Source organism: Bos indicus, chromosome 29 (genome assembly GCF_029378745.1).
Source record: "Bos indicus isolate NIAB-ARS_2022 breed Sahiwal x Tharparkar chromosome 29, NIAB-ARS_B.indTharparkar_mat_pri_1.0, whole genome shotgun sequence".
NCBI lineage: Eukaryota > Metazoa > Chordata > Mammalia > Artiodactyla > Bovidae > Bos > Bos indicus.
This window is the reverse complement of record NC_091788.1, coordinates 6,416,866-6,441,532: the sequence shown is the minus strand read 5'-3', so window position 1 is coordinate 6,441,532 and position 24,667 is coordinate 6,416,866. Positions and strand designations below refer to the sequence as shown.

The following is a 24,667-nucleotide window of genomic DNA, read 5'->3' as shown; positions in this document are numbered from 1 at the left end:
ATTTTGGAGAATAAGGAAATAAAATCTGCCACTGTTTCCACTTTTTCCCCATCTATTTGCCATGAAGCGATGGGACCAGATGCTATGATCTTAGCTTTTTGAATGGTGAGTTTTAAGCCAGCTTTTTCACTCTCCTTTTTTACCCTCATCAAGAGGCTCTTTAGTTCCTCTTTGCTTTCTGCCATCAGAGTGGTATCATCTGCATATCTGAGGTTGCTGATATTTTTGTTCCATCAAAATGGCAATCCCATATGGTTCAGTCTAACACTAACATTGACTAAAGGCAAAAGAGCCCAGTGGTTAACAGTACAAGTTCTAGAATCAGTATGTCTGAGCTAGAGATCTGGCTCTGTCATTCATCAGCAAGTTACAGAACTTCTCTAATTCAATGTCTTAGCTTCAAAATTAAGAATTAAAAATATCTACTCCATAGGATGGATGAAAAGATTAAATAAATTAATCTAAGCAATTAATACCTGGTGCTTGTCCTCAATGAATTGATATTATTAATAATCAAATGAGGGAAATAAAATTGAAAATCTTGGAAATTAATTTCAAATTTCAATTCCACACTGTTTTTGGATGGTACTGATAAAAGAGAGGCTTACTCCTTGGAAGGAAAGTTATGACCAACCTAGATAGCATATTCAAAAGCAGAGACATTAATTTGCCAACAAAGGTCCACCTAGTCAAGGCTATGGTTTTTCCAGCAGTCATGTATGGATGTGAGAGTTGGACTGTGAAGAAAGCTGAGTGCCGAAGAAGTGATGCTTTTGAACTGCAGTGTTGGAGAAGCTTCCTGAGAGTCCCTTGGCCTGCAAGGAGATCCAACCAGTCCATTCTAAAGGAGATCAGTCCTGGGTGTTCTTTGGAAGGACTGATGCTAAAGCCGAAACTCTAATACTTTGGCCACCTCATGCAAAGAGTTGACTCATTGGAAAAGACTCTGATGTTGGGAGGGATTGGGGGCAGGAGGAGAAGGGGACGACAGAGGATGAGATGGCTGGATGGCATCACCGACTTGATGGATGTGAGTTTGAGTGAACTCCGGGAGTTGGCGATGGACAGGGAGGCCTGGCGTGCTGCAATTCATGGGGTCGCAAAGAGTTGGACACGACTGAGTGACTGAACTGAACTGAACTGATAAAAGAGAATTATACAATGCACATTTAGCTAAGTATAACAAAGAAGTTAAACCTTGTGCTAAAATTCTAGCAAACATCATGTAATCAGAAAAAAAAATACAAATACATATCATAATCCTTACGGATATGTCTGAAATAAGTATAAAACAACTGTAAAGCTGGAAATATACATTATCCTGGGTGTAAGTCAATAATTTTCCATAACTTCTTGAACAGTTCAACACCTTTAAACAAGAAAAGCTAGTGACCTACAGAGTATGGAGTTTAATGTATCTTACATACGTCTGTCTATCAAGTCATTCATTATAACAGGCTGAACATTGGAGTGAGGAACAATGAACCAGGAGAGTGACCAAGCCACCAGTTGAGCTGGTGATAATGAGCTCATTATCAGCCTCATTTTTCTATTTGGGAAAATCTAAGTAAAGACATCAAAGTTCTCTTTCAAGTCTAAAATTACATGAGTCTCTATCTCTTATAAATGAATTAAGTACATCACGACTGCCTCAGTGTAATGGAACTAATTTCACCTGTCAATAAACAAGAAGCTTAACACTTTAGCAGAATGTTAAGAATAAACACAAACAAACAAAAAACAACTTATTGCAAAGTATCCTTTGAATTGAAACCACAATATTCTGAGCAGTAAAAAGAAAGAGTTAAAGATCAAGCCCTTTCTGAAATTGACAGGAGGCACATACTCCTTCTCAGCAGAATTACAGATGCCTAGGCCAGATGTAGAAGGACATGGCAACCCACTGCAGTATTCTTGCCTGGAGAATCCCAGGGATGGAGGAGCCTGGTGGGCTGCCTTCTATGGGGTTGCACAGAGTCGGACACGACTGAAGCGACTTAGCAGCAGCAGCAGCAGGCCAGATGTGGGCTTCCCTGGTGACTCAGACGTTAAAGAAGCTGCCTACAACATGAGAGACCTGGGTTCGATCCCTGGGTCAGGAAGATCCCCGAAGAAGGGAATGGATACCCACTCGAGCATTCTTGCCTGGAGAATTCCGTGGACAGAGGAGCCTGGCGGGCCACAGTCAATGGGATCACAAAGAGTCAGGCATGACTGAGTGACTAACACACACACATACACAAACACACACACACACACACACACAAGTCAGCTGTAAAACCAATGCTGACTTAAAATCCTAGGTTCTTCACACAGAGACGCCGATCTCCAACCTTAAGAAATTCACATGACATCAGATTTCTGTCTCTGAGAAATGTTAATTCTGATACAATTCCTAGGACACTTGAGAGGGTGAATTGTTAATGCTTCTAAATCACTTGAAGGATAATGATTGACCAAAGAAAGATCATCACTGTACAATTCGAAAAACCTCAATGCTTACAACTTTCTTCTAAATGACACAGGTATCTCAATAAGAATTTAAAAATAAGAAAAAAAAATCTTCATGTCCATTCAGCAGATCTAAAACAAAAATTGTGAGATTAAGCAAAAAAATTAAATTCTCATTATGGTACTCTGAGAAAAACTAGTTTGAAACTGAAAGATCCATACACAAATGTTAGCTTTGGGGAAAAAAATAATAAAATAAAGACACACTGAATCTGGTACCACAAAATGCATTTTCTTCTCAAATTAAAATGCTTATACCAATTAAATTACATCCTGTAATCATTAAAATGTCAGAAATAGAACACAGAAATAGGTGCCTATGATATGAAGGCTCCTGATATGAAAATATCCTGAGTTAAATTTGCCTCAACATTTCAAAAAATTTAGGAAACTCTCAGAGTCTGTCACAACACATTAGCACTTGCTATTAAAGTACTACATACATTTTCCATTCCTTGAAAAGAAATAAATCAAAAACAAATTTCATCTTAAATAATCAATGGAGTCCTTTATTTAAAGCACCGTAGATGAAAAACGTTGTTGTTTGGTTTGTTTATTTGAGTGTTTGCTTTGGTTTTCTTCAAAAGACTTTTTTCCCCCTCTTAGCTAATTTTAAGATTCCAATATTCACAGCATGTCATAATTAAACATCTCCTAGGAAGTGCACAGTCTGATAAGCACATTAACTCAGGCATAAACCAGCCGTGACCATGTAGCCTCCAGGCCTGGGTCAAACCAGTCTGGGAAAAAACAGTTCTGATGAAAATCCCTACTAAGACATATTAAGTCCCAAGATTATTTTATCTTCCATCATTTACGATCTTCTTTTCCCTAGCAGTTCTTATGTAATTTTTTAACCCTTAAACTGTGGTCTGAGAACAGTCACTTAGCCTATTAGGAATAAAAATAACTCTAGTTCTGAGGATTAAATAATTTTTCTCAAAGGCTCCCACCTCCCAGGAAGCAGAGAAGATTAAGTCAAAAATATTTTTACAGTTACACACCAATTACTAGAGCCCACAAGTTCCCATTCAAAATTAACTCCTGTTCAGGAAAGGGGGAGTCATACCCTGATTTCTTTTTACATGGCTGACTGGTGGCTAGCTGCTTGCTTTAAAGCAAAATGATGAATGCATGTGGCCATGAAGGTAATAAAATCTCCCCACGGCCAGCATGTGTACTGTCCAAAATGGTAGCCACTAATCACGTGTGGCTACTGAGCATGTGAGATGTGTCCAAGGCCACCAAGGAACTGGATTTTTAGGTTCATTAATCTTACTAATTTAAATTGAAAAAACTGATATTCACTTGTGTCAGTGGAAAATCTTTATATTTGGAACAACTTGGATATCTTACAGATGAAAGAGTGAATCCACTTTTTCATCTATAAAAATCTTATGAAACTTAAAGACACACCAAGTAATTCTAGTAGCTGAGCTGTGATGTATATAAGTGGAAAATATATACTATATTTCAAAGAACAGACAAAAATAATGTAAAATATCTCATCAATAATTTTTAGAAGTATTGACCACATGTTGAATGCTTCAATCTATTACAATACCTACGATACATTATTTTAAATAAAATATATTAAAGTTAATGTCATTGGCTTCTTACTCTTTTGAAGTACTACCGGGAAATTTTAAGTTTTGTATGAGTCACATTATATCAGGCACAGCACTGATAAAGAGCAATACTAACCAGTGACATGACTATCTGAGATGGGCCAGTGAAGTGGTTTAGAAAATCTGTGCAGTATGAAAAAAAAAGCAAAAATCCAGACAGCACTGCATTTAAATCCTAACTTCGACAGTGACCATCCAAAGGGATTTGAGCAGCCATTCATTCAGATTCCTCAGCCTATACTTCCCCAGGTACAATGGGGAAGGATAGTTTCCTAGTTAAACACAGTATTTCTAAAGTGACTAGTATACCATCAGTTTAAATAAACAGTCAAATAAATTGTTTTTCAATAGAAAGCAGAGATTTTTAGACTACTGCGAAGAATTTACTGCTTCTCAATGTCTGTGTCTTCCTGCAAATGAGCTATATCCTATGGACACTTTCTTCCTGTAATATTAGCCCAACTTTATTATTACCTTACATTTTACAGATGAATAATGACAACCTTAGACTAAATGCTATTATCAAAATGTTCAACAAATGGAAGCTTTGTTTCCATAGTGTTTTAAAGTGGTAGCAATCAAGCTCATTTCCAGAAATATCATCATGATTTTTATGAACTTAAAATTTACCTAAAAGAGACTTATCAGAATACCTGTGTCCTTTTCAGGATTTCTATCATGGTGGGACCATGTTCTTGTGACTGTTTGGTAGGCTCTAAGAAAAACTGCTCTAAGGCATAAAGTTCATACTATACAGTTATTAAATATATAAAATGTGGGCGCCTACAATATTTATTTTAAAAATTAATTATATCTCATTGTTCTGCTGTAATTCTTTAAATACAAAAAAATGCTTGCAAGTTCTTTTACTATGAAACAGTACCACAATCATCAAAAGATTAGGAAGGATAAGCCTAAGACAAATAAAATTAAATACTCCTTCATTAAGCAAATAGTCAAACTATAGACAGAACTGCTTTTTCACTAAAATGACAGATATCTATTCCAAATGGTGTAGATAAACTAATGACTAAAAAATTCATATAGGTGATTAATGAAAAGTAAGACATGTGAAAGTCATCTTTCTTCTTTAGTCATGATGTCAAAAAGAAAAGCTGTCCTTTTCCAGTGACTCTTCATAAAATATGGACTCCTAACTACATGGTTAAGGAGGAGATCCAACCAGTCCATTCTGAAGGAGATCAGCCCTGGGATTTCTTTGGAGGGAATGATGCTGAAGCTGAAACTCCAGTATTTTGGCCACCTCATGTGAAGAGTTGACACACTGGAAAAGACTCTGATGCTGGGAGGGATTGGGGGCAGGAGGAGAAGGGGACGACAGAGGATGAGATGGCTGGATGGCATCACTGACTCGATGGACATGAGTCTGAGTGAACTCCGGGAGTTGGTGAGGGACAGGGAGGCCTGGCGTGCTGCGATTCATGGGGTCGCAAAGAGTCGGATACGACTGAGCGACTGAACTGAACTGAACTATGATGATTCTTATGTTTCTATGAAAACTAATTTACAATGACCCTGCTCTTCCTCAATCTGCCTCTTGCACATACTACTCACAGTCTTCCGTTTAGTCCTTTTATTATTTTTTTGTCTTCATTCATCTGATCAATATCTATTGAGCCCCTGCTTAGTACCAGGCCTATATTCTGCGGGCCTCACCACTGAACCTCACTAGCCTATCATCTTATTCAAATAAAACCACTAAAGTGGGATGATGTAGAGAGAGGTGAAACATATAATTCAATTAGTTGGGTTGTATATGTGTGTGTGTGTGTGTATTCTTCATATGAGTTGTAACCAAAATATATTTGAAGTTGTTACACAGCATCCAAACTAATAAAAAACTAACTTGTTGGTTTCCAACATAATTATTTTTTAAGTAAATTATCATTTTAGTTTATACTATGTCATAAAGCTGAAATTCCAAGTTCAATTATGTCTTTCCAAGTTGTCGAGGCTTAGATTTTATATTATTACATCTATGTCCTGATCAAGATTCACCATTTTCCAAAGCAAAGTTTGCCACTGTAACTCTCAAGAGTTTTCTCCAAGTTGTTCATCAAGTAATATATAATGAATAGGTCAGATCTATGTTGCACTGCAAAACCTCCTGTTTGCTAATTTACACCCCAGGGGGATTTCTAGGAAACAAAGTAACATGATAGACCAGTAAACTTTCATGCATTTCTTAGAGAAAAAAATTTTAACTTGTTTATTGAATTACATGTATTTACTTGTTGGAGCTTCCATTAGATTGTAAGCAACTTGAAAACAAAGGGGAGAAGTTACTCTTTATGTGCCCATTTGAAAAGTGAAGGTTTCATGACAGTTTTCTATATGGCTGAATGGAGGAGGGTTGGTAGGAAGAAAGAAAGAAATGTTCAGATTTAGGAATTTAATCTTTGTGACTATTTTTATCAATCCTTTTAAAATACAGAGTTGGGTGATTATGATGTGTCAATGTAGGCTCATCAAATTGTAGCAAATGTACCACTCTGGTGGGTGATGTTGATCATGGGAGAGGCTACACATGTGTGGGGATAGGAGAACATACAGGAAATCTGTGCCTTCCCCTCCATTTTACTGTGAACTCTAAATAGCTCTAAAAGAAGTCTTTAAAAGTTATTAAACTTTAAAAATACCAATTTTTAAACTTTGAAAATACCATTATCTGTGTGAACAACAGATAATGAAAACAGTGCTTTACTCTATAAAATAAAATATAAATCAATTAGTTCACCCTCAATTTATCACAATCTTAATATGTGCCAAGCACTACTATAAAACCTGAGCTTTAAAGAGAGATAGGATTTGTAACTATAAAAACAGGAGATGGAAGACTGGTTCCACTAAATTCATCTGAACTAATAATAATTGTAAACAGTCATTAAACCATGAAAAAGAAAATTATGCACCTCCTGTTCAGAATGCATTTTCTTCTCCAATGAAAAGGAATGCCAAATCTGCTTTTTCATATGCCCTAAGATTTTTTAATGTCTTATAGTTGTTGTTTGTTTCTTAGAAAAAGCTGTCTCCTTATACAAAGTAAGATGTGCACAGTGATACCATTTTTGTTCAGGAGACAAGTAGGAAGGGGAAGGAGAGGAAGAATGAAAACAGAAGCATCATGGAATATATAAAAAAAGAAAAATATTGACACATGAGACAAATCAGAGCAAAATTTTGCACAATATCGTTCTCCTATTAGACCAGAACACCGGAATAATAATCAGCCACTAACCCAGGGCAAGCATTTGAGAAATGCCCAAGAATGAATAACTGCCTTAGACACATACTGTGTGAGAACTGACAGTAAAAGGAAGCAGTGCAGAAATTCTCTGGATAAGCTGATGGGCAAGCTGAAGACTTGATTAGTGAGAATGAAAAGCCTGTCATCGGTTGGTCCCTTAAGTGAAGGAGACCCTTCAGGGCACTTTGCAGCTGGCAAGAAGTGACAACTTTTCTCAGGTATTACTAGCCTAGCAGTTCTCTTTATAAGATTATCTTTGGCTCTTAAGAGTCAATCATTGTAACTTCCACGAGTGTAAATGATAAATCATGAAAACGTGACCACTTTAGAAACTAACAAACGCTCCTGAAGTGAACAACCCACCGAACGTTTCTTCAATAAATAGAAAAACTGCTCAAGAATTGTAGCATCGTCTGCCCACCTTATACCCACTCCACCAGGTCACCCAAGACCCACTTACCCCCAGCATCTCGTGGAGGTAGTGATACTCTGGCCCTTGGTTATACAGCAGAAAGGTTTTCCAGAAAAGCAGGACATTCAGGGAGAGCCAGATAAGCTAAATCATATGGAGAAAGAGATAAAAGAATTAAAAATAAGTACTACCCGATGAATGGAGTACATTCAAGTACATTCGTCGGACACAATACGCTCAATGGAACCTCAATTAGTCGTTGCCAAAAGCTTTCTCAATTGACCAGCAAGCTGCAAACCACTAAGAGGAAAACGTATCTGAACTCACTCAGCCCCTGTACACCTGAGATTAAGTATTTGGGCTGCAACAGTTATCCTAAAGATCACAGATAACCCCTGGAGGTAAAACAAGACTAAGTGATGAGTGACATCACCAAGTCCCAAGCATTGTATGTTTAAGCTTTAAAAATATCCATTGAATGAAGAATAGATAATAAAGAAGAGGGCTTTGCTGTATAAAATAAAATCCGACAAACAATCTGGGAAAAGAGAAAAAGGGGTGGGGGTGGTGAAGATGTTTAAGGGGTTAAAGGGAAAGCTGTGTTAACTAACAGGGATCTCCCTCCGCATCCGCTCTCGCATCAAAGTGTAGGCAAGTTCAGAGGGCTTGGAGGAAGGGAGGGAGGAGATGGTTATGTCCAGGTATTCCCGGCAGAAAGTTTGTGTTAGTGGAGGATGTTTTGCACTAGAGGCAAAACTTCCAGCTTCCCACCCGCGCTCGCTCAGAGAATGAATCAAGATCGCTGCCCCAGAAACAAGACGCCGGGAGACCCTCGCCCGCCATCCTACCAGGCAGAGGTGTTTAACCCCTTCGTTGGCCAGCCAGCTCCTCCAGGACACAGCCATGCCGCCGGCCCGCGCGCCGCGCTCTCAGCCAGCCGGCCGACAAGCAGCGGCGGCCGCGGGCGCAGCGGCTCCAGCGGTGCGGCCGGGGGGGCCGGGGGGCCGGGAGGGGACGGAGGGTCAAAGACCGAGTGGGAGTCCGGGGCCGGCGCTGCGCCAGCCCGGGCGGGGTCTGCGCCCCGAGCCGGCTCTTCCGGGCTTCGCGGCTGCGGCCGGCGCGGGGTCTGCTCGGCGCCCCTGGCGGCCGGGACCCGCGCTCCGAGCGCGCGCTCCCCGCCGCGCCCGCCCTTTGTCTGCGGAGAGCTTGTTGTGGCCGCCGCCGCCGGGGATATCCCGGTCTGGGATCCGGGAGGCGGCCCAGCAGCCTCCAGAGGCCGGCCCCGCTTGGAAAGACAGCAAGATGCGGAGGAGGGTGCTGAGACAGAGTGGGGACCTGCGCCGCCCTTGAACACATACACACACACACACACACACACACACACACACACACATACCGGCCGGCCCCACTTGGAAAGACACACAGCAAGATGTGGAGGATGGTGCTCAGAGTGGGGACCTGCGCCGCCCTTGGACACACACACACACACACACACACACACACACCGGCCGGCCCCACTTGGAAAGACACACAGCAAGATGTGGAGGATGGTGCTCAGAGTGGGGACCTTCGCTGCCCTTGGACACACGCAGACACACACACACAGACACACAAAGACACACAGATACACACACAATGACACACACACACACCAGCTGGCCCGCTTGGAAAGACAGCAAGATGTGGAGGATGGTGCTCATACAGAGTGGGGAACTTCGCCGCCCTTGGACACACGCAGACACACACACAAAGACACACAGACACACAAAGACAGACACAGATACACGCACAATGACACACACACACACACACCAGCTGGCCCGCTTGGAAAGACAGCAAGATGTGGGGGATGGTGCTCAGCCGAGTGGGGACCTTCGCCGCCCCTTGGACACACACACACACACATACACCGGCCTGCCCCACTTGGAAAGACACAGCAAGATGTGGAGAATGTTGCTCAGACAGAGTGAGGACCTGCGCCGCCCTTGGACTCACACACAGACACACACACACACCTACTCCTTTTGACTGGCTGGACCTTTGCCGCCCCTTGGACTCACTCAGGCACACACACACACCCCTACTCCTTTTGACTGATCAGACCTTTGCCACCCCTTGGACTCACACACACACACACCCCTACTCTTTTTGACTGGCTGGACCTTTGCCGCCCCTTGGACTCACTCACACACACACACCCCTACTGCTCGCCTCCCCCCGCCCCTTCAAAGGTCCCTCTCCGAGGCCCCCGGCGGAAACCCGAGCCGGAAGAAGCACCGGTGTGACCGCGTCCCGTGCCCAGCCCGCCCTCGGCCACCACAACCCTGACCTCAAACTCTCTCACTCGCCCTTCCACCCCCATCCGTAAGCACCGACGCAGAGCTTTAGAGAAACTTCTGAGTCAAGAGTCCAGGGAGTTAATGGTTAAAACTGACGGAATTTTCAGGGGCTTTTAGGGAAGCTCCGATTCACTCTATTCAGTGCTTTTTACTACCTGCTATCAGAGTCTGTTAAGGAATAAGAATCCCCTCAGACTTGTACCAGAGGCCGGGGGAAGGGAGATGAAAGTGTTTTCCCGGGCTACCTATCCTACACTGCAGCTTATCAGTATTAGGGAAGAAACAAAAAGTCATGCACGTGAAAGAATGTCCGATGAAAATAAGTGTTGGAGAAAGTTTTGTTAAATCAGGAACTTTCTCACTTCTAGCCACTAGTGGCAGAAAAAGTAAACCACTAGCAGCCTAATCTCATGGCCCTCAAGCTATCTTTCATTTTATAAACATGCAATAATATATAATTGAAACTAAAAATTCCACAAAAATCATAATTTGTGTACCTCATGGAGTGTACTTATCTCAATTAATTTTGTGAACTAATTAATGACTGTAACCCTCAGTTCAAAAAACAAATCTGTATCAAATCCCAGTTACAATTCACAAAGAGCTCTAATAGTCTTGTCATCTCTTTTAACATATAACTTTACTGTTTGATGCATGATCTGATCCTGAAAACTGCCTCAAATCTTTCTGGAGCTAGGGAGCCCGTTATTCATAAGTAACAGCCAGTTTTTATCCGCCATGTGATACCTGAAGGACCAGAAGAAGAGCACAGGGAGAAGCCAAGGAGTGTCACCACTGGAGGCAGGTCTAATTCTGAGACACATGGGTATTCCTCATAGTTCACCCTGAAGAAGCCATCTTCCAGCCTTAATTTCAATAGATGGGAAGTGAGGAGATTCTGGCAAAATGAGCTGGTTCTTGTCATGAGTTGAGAGGAGTGAAGCAGTTGAAGAACAGTAGAATAAAACACAATTTTTATAAAAGTTTAACTACTTTCAGGAAAAAAAAAAAATGACAAAAATAATGGAGCCAGCTCTCACCATGTACTTACTGTGTCAGCCACTGTCCTGGGTATTTCATGTACAAAATCTCACTTCATTCTCATAGCTCTCCATGTGGATAAGAGCCACCTCACTTCCGAGTTGACGAAACTGAAGCTAAAAGATATTAAGAAATTTGCCTGAGGGAGAGGGGGAAATGAGCAGACATTAGTTAAAAGGCACAAACTTCCAGTTATAAGATGGATAGTTTTTTGAGATCTAATACACAGCCATGGTGATGATAATTAACCACACAATGTTACGTACTTGAAAGTTGCTTAAAGAATAGATCTTGAATGTTCTCTTAATACACACAAAAAGGGTGGTTATGTGAGGTGATGGAGCTGTTAGGTAAGGCTTGAATGATAATCATTTCCCTATATATAAGTGCATCAAATCAACCTGATGTATGCTTTAGACTTCAACAAAGTTACATGTCAATTATATCTCAACAAAGCATTATGTTAACTGAAAGTAAGAACATCACAATAAAGATGAAGAAAGGAGAGAGAGACACAAGAAACCTGTATGAGATGAAAAAACAGGGTTTTACTTACAGTTCCAAAAAACCCATAATCAGATACTTTTGTGAAACTCTTTGGTACCATAATAGGATGCTATACAAACATTGATTATTATATTTATCACTATTGTTTTGTAGGAGCTCTGTAAAAGGGGATTAGGTCCTAACTGCTTCTATTGACTTACAAGGAAATGATACTGCAAGCTATCCCCAAGGAACAGAACTAAAGCCATGTGCAGGAAGGTACTCTCATGAATGAGGTTCTTTTCAATATAATTTTCTCTAGGCCATATTGTTCAGTGCAAGTAGATACTGTCTTTCTCAAGAAAGGAAGACTGTCCTTGAAAATAATGAAGAGACAATCTTATAGCTGTATCAATAGTCTAAAAATCATAATTTTAAAAAATCACACTTTTACCTGGAAAAAACTTCACAGAAAAAAATATCAAATGACAAATACCTTTGCTCGTGGCTGAAATAATAGTAAAATACTAGTGATCATCCTTCACTGATTATAAACTCTGTCAATTAGAGATGTTCTTGGTCTATTATTTATTACTTATACAGAAGCTTTCTTTTTTGGTAGACAGTGTCCCTCAAAATATGAAATCCACTGAAAAAAATTGAGAAAAGTTTTCCGTTTTGATCTGCTTTACTAGTCAACTCCCTCTGTCGGCTCAAAAGCACACCTTTGCCATAAAGCTTTCCCTGGCCCACCCTCCCTCTGTGCTCACACAGATGCATCCTGCAGTCTATGCATTCTTCAGTGTGTTTATAATATTCCAGACATGTGATCATTACTCCATTTTCCACATATTATTTTAGTTGTGTGTGTGTGTGTCTATTTCCCTTCATCAACAGACCTCTTCAAGGGCAGAGATCTTGTTTATTTCAGGACTTTGGACAAACACTGTCATATAGCCAGAACTTCAGAATGCTTGATTAATGAATAGCATTAATAGTTAAGCATATTATCCTTATTTTTGTGGCTCCCTCAAACTCCAGTTTCTCAAGTGTAACTTTCCAGTAATGAAAGAAAAGTTTCTGCTTATGTGCTCAGTCGTTCAGTCGTGTTTGACTCTTTGTTACCTCATGGACATTAGCCCAGCAGGCTCCTGTGTCCGTGGAATTTTTCAGGCAAGAATACTGGAGCAGATTGTCATATCCTCCCCCAAGGGATCTTCCCGACCCAGGGATAGAACCTGCGTCTCCTGTGTCTCCTGTATTGGCAGGTGGATTATTTACCGCTGTGCCACCTGGGAAGCCCCCATACCAATATTTGATCTTAGCTCAAAGGCCATTTCTGATTAGCTTGATAATTAACATCAGAAAATAACCAGCAGGGCAAGGACTCTTCCTTACGGGTGTCACCTCTAACACAAACATAGGATATGCGGTTCGGACCAGTGGGCACCTATCTTAGCTTCCTGGGGTTGTGGTAACAAACTGTCACAAGTTTAGTGGATTTGGACAATAGAAATTTATTCTCTCACAGTTCTGGTGGTCAGAAGTCTGCAGTCAGAGGATTGGGTGAAAATCAAGGTGTCGACAGGGCCACAGTCCCTTCAGAGAGTCTTGGGGAGAATCTGCTCTTTGCCCCTTTCTGATTCTGTTGGCATATCTTGATTTAGGGCTGCATCACTCCACTCTCTGCCTCAACGATCACACGGCTTCTCCTCTTCCAGTGTGTATATGTCATTGTAAGGGGAACCACTGACCGTAACGGCCCACCCTGGCCAGGCAAGACGATAGTCACTTGCATGAATTGTCTTACACAGGAGGTCCCGGTAAGGACTGCAGAACTAACAAGTTACCAACAACCAGAAGAATTCAGGAAAGGTCAAAAGAAGAGAGGGGATGCCAATCCAAATGTCCTACCAACCTCCCAGAATCCTTCTTGCTGGAATCTATCTTGACTAAGCAATGCATACAACACAAGGAAGGACCCTGAGTCACAATGATTGCCCAGAGACAACCTGGAAACTAATTCCATTATCATAAAACCTGAGACTGTGAGCAGCGTGACAGACCAGTTCTCCGGGGTTCCCTCACCTGCTTCTCTCTGCCCTGGCAGCCCTTCCTAATAAAGTCTCTTACATTGTCAGCATTGTCTCCTCAGACAATTCATTCCCGAGTATTAGATGAGACTCTTGGGCCCTGGGAGAGGTCCCTTTCCTACAACAGAATCACCCCCTGCCTGTATAAAGACTCTTTCGATTGTATTTAGGGCCCCCAGCTAATTCTGGTTTTTCCAGTAGTCATGTATGGATGAGAGTTGGACTATAAAGAAAGCTGACAGCCTAAAAATTGATGCTTTTGTGTTATGGTTTTGGAGAAGACTCTTGAGAGTCCCGTGGACAGCAAGGAGATCCAACCATTCCATCCTAAAGGAAATCAACCCTGAATATTCATTGGAAGGACTGATGCTGAAGAAGCTGAAACTCCAATACTTTGGCCACCTGATGTGAAGAACTGACTCATTGGAAAAGACCCTGATGCTGGGAAAGATTGAGGGCAGGAGGAGAAGGGGATGACAGAGGATGAGATGGTTGGATGGCATCACCGACTCCATGGACATGAGTTTGAGCAAGCTCTGGGTGTTGGTGATGGAGAGGGAGGCCTGGGGTACTGCAGTCCATGGGATTGCAGAGTCAGACATGACTGAGTGAACTGAACTGAGATAATTCAAGAGAATCTCCTCACTTAAAGATCCTTAATTATATCTGCAAAACCTTCTTTGTCTTATATAAAAAATAATATTTACAGGATCATGGGATTAGGATGTGATATATCTGGGTGGTCACTATTCAGCTTACTGTAGCCCTAAATTAACTTGCGTACATGTGCTAAGTCACTTCAGTGGTATCCAACTCTTTATAACCCTATGAACTAGCCCGTAAGCACTGTAGCCAGCCAGGCTCCTCTGTCTGTGGGATTCCCCAGGCAAGAATACCGGAGTAGGTTGCCATGCCCTCCTCCAGGGGATCTTCCAGACCCAGGGACTGAACCTATGTCCCTTACCTCTCCTGCATTGGCAAGTGAATTCTTTACCACTTGCCCGACTTGGGAAGCCCCTGAAGTAGCTTAATTGATGCTAATTTTCTTTCCCCGGTTAGATATGCCAGCCTGAGAGAAGGAATTTTGAGGAAATTCACATTAAGATATAAAAGTTGGAACTTTTACTTTTCTGTCAAGTAGTCAAAAATTATAGACGAGGAATCATGCCAGATAGAACTCAATAAACTTTCTTAACCTTTGTGACTCGACTGAGTTTACTGTTTTGGGTATCCCTATCTGATTTACGAGGAGTCATGAGTGTTAAACTCAAAAATGGAAAAGAGCCTGTGTATTTTTCTTACAAATAGAAAAGAAGAAGGTAGGAAAACTCTGTCCCAGCAGGCAGTGTAACTGGTAGAGTGGGCAAAAGAATCCTCAAGGTGTGAATAACTGCCAGCCAAGTTAAAAAGAAAGGGCAGCTACACCTTGTCCCTGGGACCCTTGTCAAGGAAGAAGGACCCCTCAGGGAACTAGCAAGAAATGGCCCAAAGGCTTAACATTAGCAAATCTGGCGACAAGTTCCAGACAGTGACTCATTGTCATTTTAACACAAAAACAAGTGTAAACCATCTTCTGATTCAGGCCTTTAGGAATGTCTACCGTGCACTCACACAGCTGGGTCAATTCCCTGAGAAATAACTGAAGAAGCTGGAGAGCTTCTTACACCCTCAAGGATAAGATACTTTGTTGGAAAATAAAGCTTGCTAATGTAAAAACAATTTAAGAATGCCAGACTGAAGAGGCTCAATAAAAGTTTGTTGAATAAAAACAAATAATAATAAACTCTTGTTCAGAACTGCTCTGCATAGAATACTTTCCCAAACTTCTGAATGTCATAGATGAATAAAATTTCAAAAAGCAAAAATAAATGGAAATCAACACAGACTAAACAATTTTTTACTGCAAGCAAAGACAATTTTTAAAATGAAAAACAAACAAATAAATAAAAGTACCATTGCCATGCTTATTAAAGAAAATTTATTTTTAACACAAAAATAATTGTAAGAAATACTGATTGCCTCTAACTTCTATAGAAACTCATTACATTTCTTCCCCCCCAACCCCTCTAGTTATTTTTTATTTCACCCTCAAATCTCTTCTGTAAGATGGGTAGGCCCATGCTTAACTTCATCCTAATTTTATACATAAGGGAATTGAATCACAGGGACAGAAACAAGGTCACTGAGGCATTTCCTTCCTCTACACCCTTTAGTCATTGCTGAATTAGAATTTCCATGTGTTCTGAGCCGTAAAACTTTTGACCCCCAGATTGAGCCATGGTTGGCATGACTCTCCAACAATCTGAGGTCTGTAGAAAATTACTAGTGTGCTAAGACAGTGCACATTCTCAAAACACTGTCTTGTCTATTCGTTATCATTATTTCTTTTTATCGTGTGGCATTTCCTGAATGCAGCCATTAACGAAATAATTCCTGGATGTGTGAGTTATTTTATTGTTCTTTAAGTTTTAAATAGAAGTGTCCCAGGAGCCCCCCACCTCCCAAAAAAATGATCTTAGCACCTGCTTCCACGTTTCTGATTGCATTCTCAAACATCTTTGCAATGTCGAGGAAATAAGATGGGACTTCTTTCCCAGTCTTCCTTCACTTTCTAAACATACCATAAAAATCTTAAGCTACAACTATTACAATCCATGTTGAATAGTATGTTTTAAAGTCTTAAAAAACATCTGAATAGGAAAGACTTTGGAGACCATTCTAACTTCTACTTAATTTGTTAGGGAGGAGACTAAAATCCTTTTCTCAGCCCTTTGAGCTCACCAACCCCTGCCCCGTACACACACACACACACACACAGAGCACTGGGTCATTGCACAGCCTGATAGTGTATATTTATATATGTTTATGAGTTTATTTGATTAATGCCTATCTCTTTCATAAAATGTGAACTCCCCAAAGGTAAGTACATTTCTGTTTTTGCTCATTCTTATTATGCTGAGGCCGAGTATAAGACTTGAAACATGAGTAGATGCTCAGTAATTATTTTGAGTGAAAGAAATTAAAGCCCAGAGAAGAATAAATTTCCCAAATTCTCTTCCAGTAATCTTTACACAGTATTTCCTTTTCTACACCCACATGGAATTTCTGATGTTGTTACTTCCTTCTCTCCCCCAAATATACTCTTTTTTTCTCAGAGTCTCATCCATGTATGCATGGTGTTCTTGCTTCCTGGCACACCAGACCTACTGATGCTCACTCAGTCTCCAAGCTCAAGATGAGTATCCTTTCTTCTTAAAGTTTCACATGGATTCTTCCCAGTGGGATCAGGAACCTTTTGTGAGCCTGTAGTCCTCTGCGTGTAGCCCTCTCTTAGGATAGATAGATTACCTGGACAAGGGATTCTTTCCCACCCAGGGACCAAACCCAAGTTTCCTGCATTGCAGGTGGATTCTCTATCATCTGAGCCACCAGGGAAGCCCCTTCAGAATAGTTATCAGGCCGAATTTGATGATTTGTTTTCTAGGTTCTTTCTCCAACTAAATTCTGAGCACACTGAAGACAGGACATTTTTCTTCATTACCTAAAGCCTGGCATATAGTAAGAGCTCAAAATATTTTTAGTGAATGAGTGAATGAAACTCTAGCATGCAATAACAATTAAGGTTATTTTCCAAGTGGAAAATCAGCACTTACAGAATTTTATTCTAATTGCCCAGAGTGTAGTGTGGATGAAAAATGTAGGCTATCTTGTCGGTACGCAAAGGAGGTTGCAGCCATCAAGCTCGTAGCCTCTGTGCACCCTGAGGGGATTCAGGGTGTAAAAAAAGCAGGATACTGTCCCTAGATAGTTAGTGGTTGCTGTGTTAGTTGCTTAATTGTGTCTGACTCTTTGCAACCCCATGGATTGTAGCCCGCCAGGCTCCTCTGTCCATGGAATTCTCCAGGAAGGAATACTGGAGTGGGTGGCCATTTCCTCCTCCAGGGGATCTTCCCAACCTAGGGATCAAACCCAGACCTTCTGCACTGCAGACAAATGCTTTACCATCTGAGCCACCAGAGGGTGCTTATCAAAGCAATGATTTCAATGAACCCAGAATCTGTGTCTTCCCATGCATAGCAAAAGCATCATGTCATTAACTAGAGATGTCTGATTTTCTTTAATTGACAGTAGTCTTTTCATTTTTGACTACCTGTTTTCTGTCGTTGTTGTTTGAACTCTTATGATCCTGGCTCTTTTGAGCTGTCCCTCAGAGAGAGCTCTGAAAGGCTGTCTTCTGGGCTTCAGTCCTTAGAAAATGCACTGAAAAAACATAATTTCCAACATTTAGGTTGTATGTTTTTTCAGTCTAGAGTAGGAAAGGTTTTATGCTAGACTGGATGGAAAACAAGTTCAGGAACATGAAAGAAAATAAAAATTGACTTTTGTCTTTCCTTCCTCCTCAACAGCTTTATGTGGAATTTAACCTTCAGACTCTCTGCCTGCTCTCCAAGAATCTGAGACTGGAAATTTCAAAAACATGACTCACTCTTGCTTCTACTGACAAAGAAACTTAAATGTCTCTATGTCCTTATACAACTATGTATAGCCTAGCAAATTTCATACCCACTAAGTCACTTCAGTCCTGTCTGACTCTGTGCGACCCTATGGACTGCAGCCTGCCAGTCTGTTGTGTCCATGGGGATTCTCCAGGCAAAATACTGGAGTGGGTTGCTGTGCCCTCCTCCAGGGGATCTTCCCAACCCAGGGATTGAACCTGCATCTCCTGAATGACAACCGGGTTCTTTACCACTAGCACCACCTGGGAATCAATTCTTTACTGGAACCACTTTTGAATCAGTTTCTCTCTGAAGGCAGCACTGTGCCTCCACTGATCTTTCATAGTCCTTAATTCAAGTTTATACATGCTCAATTATTTACATATGTTCAGTTCTGAACTGCTGTTCATGGGGTTCTCAAGGCAAGAATACTGAAATGGTTTGCCATTCCCTGAATCAAGATTGCTGGGGAAAATATCAATAACCTCAGATATGCAGATGACACCGCCTTTATGGCAGAAAGTGAAGAAGATCTAAAGAGCCTCCTGATGAAAATTAAAGAGGTGAGTGAAAAAGTTGGCTTAAAACTCACCATTCAGAAAACTAAGATCATGGCATCCAGTCCCATCACTTAATGGCAAATAGATGGGGAAGCAATGGAAATAGTGAGAGACTTTTTTCTTGGCCCCCAAAATCACCACAGATGGTGACTGCAGACATGAAATTAAAAGACGCTTGCTCCTTGGAAGAAAAGCTATGACCAACCTAGACAACATATTAGAAAGCAGAGACATTAGTTTGCCAAAAAAGGTCCATCTAGTCAAGGCTATGGTTTTTCCAGTAGTCATGTATGGATGTGAGAGTTGGACTATAAAGAAAGCTGAGTGCTGAAGAATTGATGCTTTTGAACTATGGTGTTGGAGAAGACTCTTGAGAGTCCCTTGGACTTCAAGGAGATCCAACCAGTCCATCCTAAAGGAGATCAGACCAGGGTGTTCATTGGAAGGACTGATGCTGAAGCTGAAACTGCAATACTTTGGCCACCTGATGTGAAGAACTGACTCATTTGTAAAGACCCTGGGGAAGATGCTGGGGAAGATGAGGCTGGGAGGAGAAGGGGACAACAGAGGATGAGATGGTTGGATGGCATCACTAACTCGATGAACATGAGTTTGAGTAGGCTCTGGGAGTTGGTGTGCTGCAGTCCATGGGGTGGCGAAGACTCAGACACGACTGAGCGACTGAACTGAACTGAGTTCTGAACTATGATGCAATAATTTATCACCCAATTACTTCTGTATCAGTGGGATTTCATTGGAGTGGCTGAGTCTGCAAATCTTTCTCTATTCTCCTTTTCTTCATTTTTGCAATGAATCACCTGAGTTTCAGTGAAATCAAACATGCCCACCTAGCAATGACATGGCTTAGCCTCCCTTGCAGTCAGTAGTAGGTACTGGCTGTTTCTGCAAATGTGATGTGAACAACAGGATATGTACCTCCCCATCACAAAGGAAGCTGCTTTCACTCCATTTTCCTTTTTCCCTTTCCCCACAGGCTGGAAATACACTTCAAACATCAAGGTAGGGATAATACTTTGAATGATAACAAAGAAATAAGATACAAGGAATTTGGATTACGTGAGTCACAGTTGCCCGCCTGGATAGCTTTCTTCTTGATTGTTGTAAGAGAAAGAAATGAAATCCTGACACACTATATTTAAGGTTACATTTACTCAGCCTGTACACTATTATTATAGAAATTGGAAGTGGGTTACCATCATCATAAAAATCAAAATATGTGACATCAGGTTAGCAAGTTGTGTAGCAGGCTGAGAGATGTTCAGGCTAGAAAGAGGTGCCTTTGTTATACCGCTCAAAAATACATGCTGACTTGGAAACAGACCACAAGCTTGTAGCTCTAGAGGAATAGGCTTTAAAAATGCAGATTTTTGTGCAAGTTGGCTGTTACTTGGAATTTTTAGCAAAGTGCTTCAAAAGGCATGCACCAAAGTTAGACAAGAAATGGTCCATTTGCAAATAGAGATGAAAGAGACTACAGTTCTACTAATGGAAAGTCTTCCTACCCTTGACCTGCTTTTTAATGGATTAAAATGCCATTAGTCTGGGACCTTACAAGGTTGGAAAAGTCAACTGCTTCTATGCCACAAACAGCACGATATAACATTTTCATCAGATTCAGCCAGAGGGAAAATATGCATTTAAGACTATTAGCTTCCCAACCATCTTGCCAAGACTTTAGTTTCATATGGCATTAAGATGGCTGACATTAAGTTAAGGGAAAGAAAGCTGAGCAGAGCAAACAACACAATAAAATTCTAGAAAACTTTCTGTAATCTCTATGGAAATTTGTCCAAAAGATGTCTTTTAGTGTGGCTATTCTGCATGGAACTGTATAGAAACAAAAAGTATACTAACGTTTTTATTGTGATTTTTCAGTTTTATTGAGATATAATTGGCATATATCACTTTATACATTTAAAATGTACAGCATAATGGTTTATCTACCATATACTGGGAAACAATTACTGCAGCAAATCTAGTTAGCATCCGTCATCTCATATGGATACAGAAAAAGAAAAAGCAAAAAAAATTCTGTGTGTGATTAAAACTCTTGGGCTTTACTCTCAACTTTCATTTATAACGTACAGCAGTATTAATAATATTTATCATGTCCTATTTATATTCCTGGTACTTCTTTATCTTATACCTGGAACTTCGTGCTTTTGGATCACCTTCATCCAATGCCCAATCTTTCTTCCCATTGCCGCCCAGCTTCCCCACCTCTAGAACCACAAAACCAATCTTTTTCTGAGTTTATTTGTGTGTGTGTGTGCTTTGTTTAGATTTTATGTATAAATAAGATTATTCTATATTTGTTTTTCTCTCTCTGATTTGCTTCTCTTAGCATAAGACCCTCAAGGTCCATCCATGTTGTGTCAAATGGCAAGATTTCTTTTTTTTTTAAAGGCTGAATAATATTTCATTGTATTTATATACTGCAGTTTCTTTATCCATCCATCAGTGGACACTTAGGTTGCTCCCATATCTTGGCTGTTGTAAATAATGCTGCTGTGAACATGGGGATTCAGATATCTTTTTAAGTTAGTGTTCTCATTTTTCTACTAAGGTTTTGAAGCCATGTCTTTACCAAAGAAACCACAAGCTTGGTATACAAGAGTCTATGATTGTTAAATTTCTAACACAATACTCAGTCTCCTAAAGTTGCCCTAAGTAAAGCACACTCTTGCTGCTTTCTGATACGGATAGTGGATAGGGAAAAAATCCAACCCCCACCCCACACACACACAAAATCAAAATTACAGGGGCCAATAAACAGGGGAGATATTTCAAGTCTGGCAGATTCATTAACCAAGGAACCTACTTCCCCAGCAGGAAGCTTTCACAGTTCCTGCCCAGGATAATTTAACATCTGCTCTGGGCGAAAACTACTATGAGCTTTTCATTTTTTTTTTACATTTCTGAAAGGATGATTTTCTTTATGTTTTAATTATAAAATTATTTGTGGTAAAATATATACATCATAGATGTAGCATTTTAACCATTCTTAAGTGTAGAATTCAGTGGCATTAAGTCCATTCACATTGCTATGCAAATATCACCACCATCTGTCTCCAGAACTTTTTCATTTTCCCAAACTGAGATCCTGTATCTATTAAACGATAACTCGCCATTCTCCTCTCCCCAGAATCTGCTAACAACAATTGTTTTTCCTTTCTCTATGAATGTGACTCTTCTAAGTACCTCAGATAAGTGAATTCATTTAGTAATTGTCCTTTCACGTCTGGTATATGTCACTTAGCATAAGTCAGGTTTGATACTTGGTTGGGAAGATCCCCTGGAGAAGGGAATGGCTGCCTACTCCAATATTCTGGCCTGAAGAATTCCATGAACTGTAGGTATAGCCCTTGGAATCACAGAGTCAGACGTGACTGAGTAACTTTCACTTCACTAGCATAAGTCAACCTTAGCAATGTTCATCCACATTTATAGTATATGTCAGAATTTCCTTCCTTTTTATGGCTGAATAATATTTCTATGTGTGTGTTCTTGACTGCAATTTCCATAGGTGATGTTGTCCTTCTCAGGGTACTTTAACTGGGGAGCTTTTAACTCTACCATTGTATATTGGACTTACAGAAGATATACAAGATGTGTTTAGTGTTAGTTTATCATAATTAAAAGGAGCCACTTCCAGAACCTGATAAAAAAAAAGACTTTGAACCTGGGTTCCTGCATTGCAGGCAGAGTCTTTATCATCTGAGCCATTAGGCAAGCCAATAATAATAATAAATTATAATAATTAGTTTCATTTGTGGGAAGTTCTACTGAGATAGGTAGACAACACTGTTAAGATATAAAATAAACAAACTTTCTCTATTCAGGAGTCCTAGGGAATCTTTTCTCATTAAGCAGTATTTAAACTGGTATTTGAAGGGCAATAGCCTGGCCTTGGGAAGATCCCCTGGAGAAGGGAAAGGCTACCCACTCCAGTATTCTGGGCTGGAGTATTCCATGGACTGTATAGTCCACAAAGAGTTGGAGACGACTGAATGACTTTTACTCACTCACTCACTCACTCACTCACTCGCTGTGGATACAAGACCAGGTCAGAGGCTATTGTAGCAGATGTGTGAGATATGATGGTGAATTTAACAGGGGTTTTATAGTTTAAATAGAAATAATTGGATAGAGTTTTGGTATATTTAGAATCTAGGAACTACCAAAATTGTGATTAATTTGGACATTGATGATGAAGAAGTATGAGATTTCAAAAGTCATACTATATTCTCAGCCTTCAGCAGCCAGCTGGTATAGATGACATTTACTAAACTAGATTGCACCATAGACATGATCACTGTGGAGAAGGGAGGAATTAGGATTTCAATTTGGAATAATGAGTCTGTGCTGCTGCCTATAAGAAACGTACCAAAAATTCTGAATAGCATTTGGATACAGAGGTCTAAATTTTAATATATGTATTTGGGATATAAAATATATACTGCTTTATGTATTACAAAGTTAGCAGTTCACATCCATATTGTATTTAAAATGATGAGAGTGAATTAAGTCATTAAGGTAGAAAGCATAACAAGAAAAGAGAGGAAAAGAGAGAAAGAGGGAAAGGGAATGGGATCAAGCCCAGGACAGAGCACTGAGGCTATTTAACATATAACACCCATAGAAAAAAGGAAGGAAAAGAGAGAAGTGACGAAGAGAGCAGAGGTTGGGGCGGGGCGGGGCGGGGCGGGGCGGGGGTGGGGGTGGGGAGGTAGGGGTGGAACAGAAGCACTCAGCGCCAAAAAGCCAAAACGAAATGGTACTTCTAGAAATAATGTACGTTCAACTATATGAAGAGCTGCAGAAAAGTCAAATATGGTGAAGACTAAAAGTATCTACTAACATAATCAACCCAGAGGTCATTGGAGAGCTTAGTGTACTAGTTTTGGTTGAATAATAGAAACCAAAGTGAGTGGACTGAGAAATTAATAGAAGCTAAGAAACGGAAGGGCTTCCCAGGAGATGCTAGTTGTTATGAACCCACCTGCCAATACAGGAGACCCAAGAGGTGCAGGTTTGATCCCTGGGTTGGGAAGGACCCCCTAGGAGGAAGGCATGGCAACCCACTCCAGTATTCTTGCCTGGAGAATCCTGTGGACAGAGGAGCCTGAAGGGCAACAGTTCATGGGGTCGCAGAGAGTCAGACATGACTGAAGCTACTTAGCATGCCAGAAATGGAAATGGATATTTTTTCAGATATTTGGCTATAAAGGGCTGAATAGAGACTGGAGAGTAGTTAAAAGGGGTGAAAAAATTCAGGTTTTTTTTTTTCTCTAGTGGTGGGAGAGGGTGTTTAATGGCAATGTAAAGTATCCAGTAGAAAGCAGATAGTACAAAAATAGTAGAAGAAATTAAGAAGTTAGTCAATAGGAAAAGTTCCTAAAAAGAAGAATATGAAATTCATAACCCAGGAAGAGTTTAATTGGAAGAAGAATACATCTTTTAACAGAAGGGAAGAAGGAAAAGGTGGTGAAGACACAGGAAGATTTATGAAGTTGGAAATGGGAAGTTGAAGTGGTCTCCCTGTGATGGCTTCCATTTTTTTCTGCAAAATAGAAAAAGTTTTACCTGCTGAAATTGCCAGAAGTGAGACAAGAGATCAAAAGTTTAGAGAGAATAGAGAAGGTTTAAAATAGTAGTTGTAGAAAGTAGGAAAGACAGCTAATCAGAGAAACACAGGAATACTGCCAGTTAAAACTGACATGAATTATAGTCACGAATTATAGTAGTAGTCATGAATTATAGAGCAATCTCTCAGCTTCATTGTGCCATTGTGGTTAAATGAATTTCAAGA

General features: G+C 40.5%; 1 protein-coding gene across 3 annotated transcripts in view; it reads right to left on the bottom strand.

Annotated features, from left to right (window-relative positions):
* Window positions 1-11,035, bottom strand: part of NOX4 (NADPH oxidase 4) — a 189,644-nt gene extending 178,609 nt beyond the window's left edge. The window contains exons 1-2 of one of the 3 annotated variants that reach the window (XM_019955215.2): window positions 10,906-11,035; window positions 7,868-7,963 (exon numbers count right to left, since the gene is read on the bottom strand). Coding sequence is in view for 1 of the 3 variants with exons in the window: in XM_019955214.2 (XP_019810773.2) it covers window positions 7,868-7,963; window positions 8,668-8,724 (153 nt within the window). In the remaining 2 variants the exon portion in view is untranslated. Of the gene's footprint in view, window positions 1-7,867; window positions 7,964-8,667; window positions 8,955-10,905 lie in introns of those variants that run through there. The other 2 variants (XM_019955214.2, XM_070783416.1) reach the window with 2 other exon arrangements.
* Between the last annotated feature and the right edge of the window lie 13,632 nt (window positions 11,036-24,667).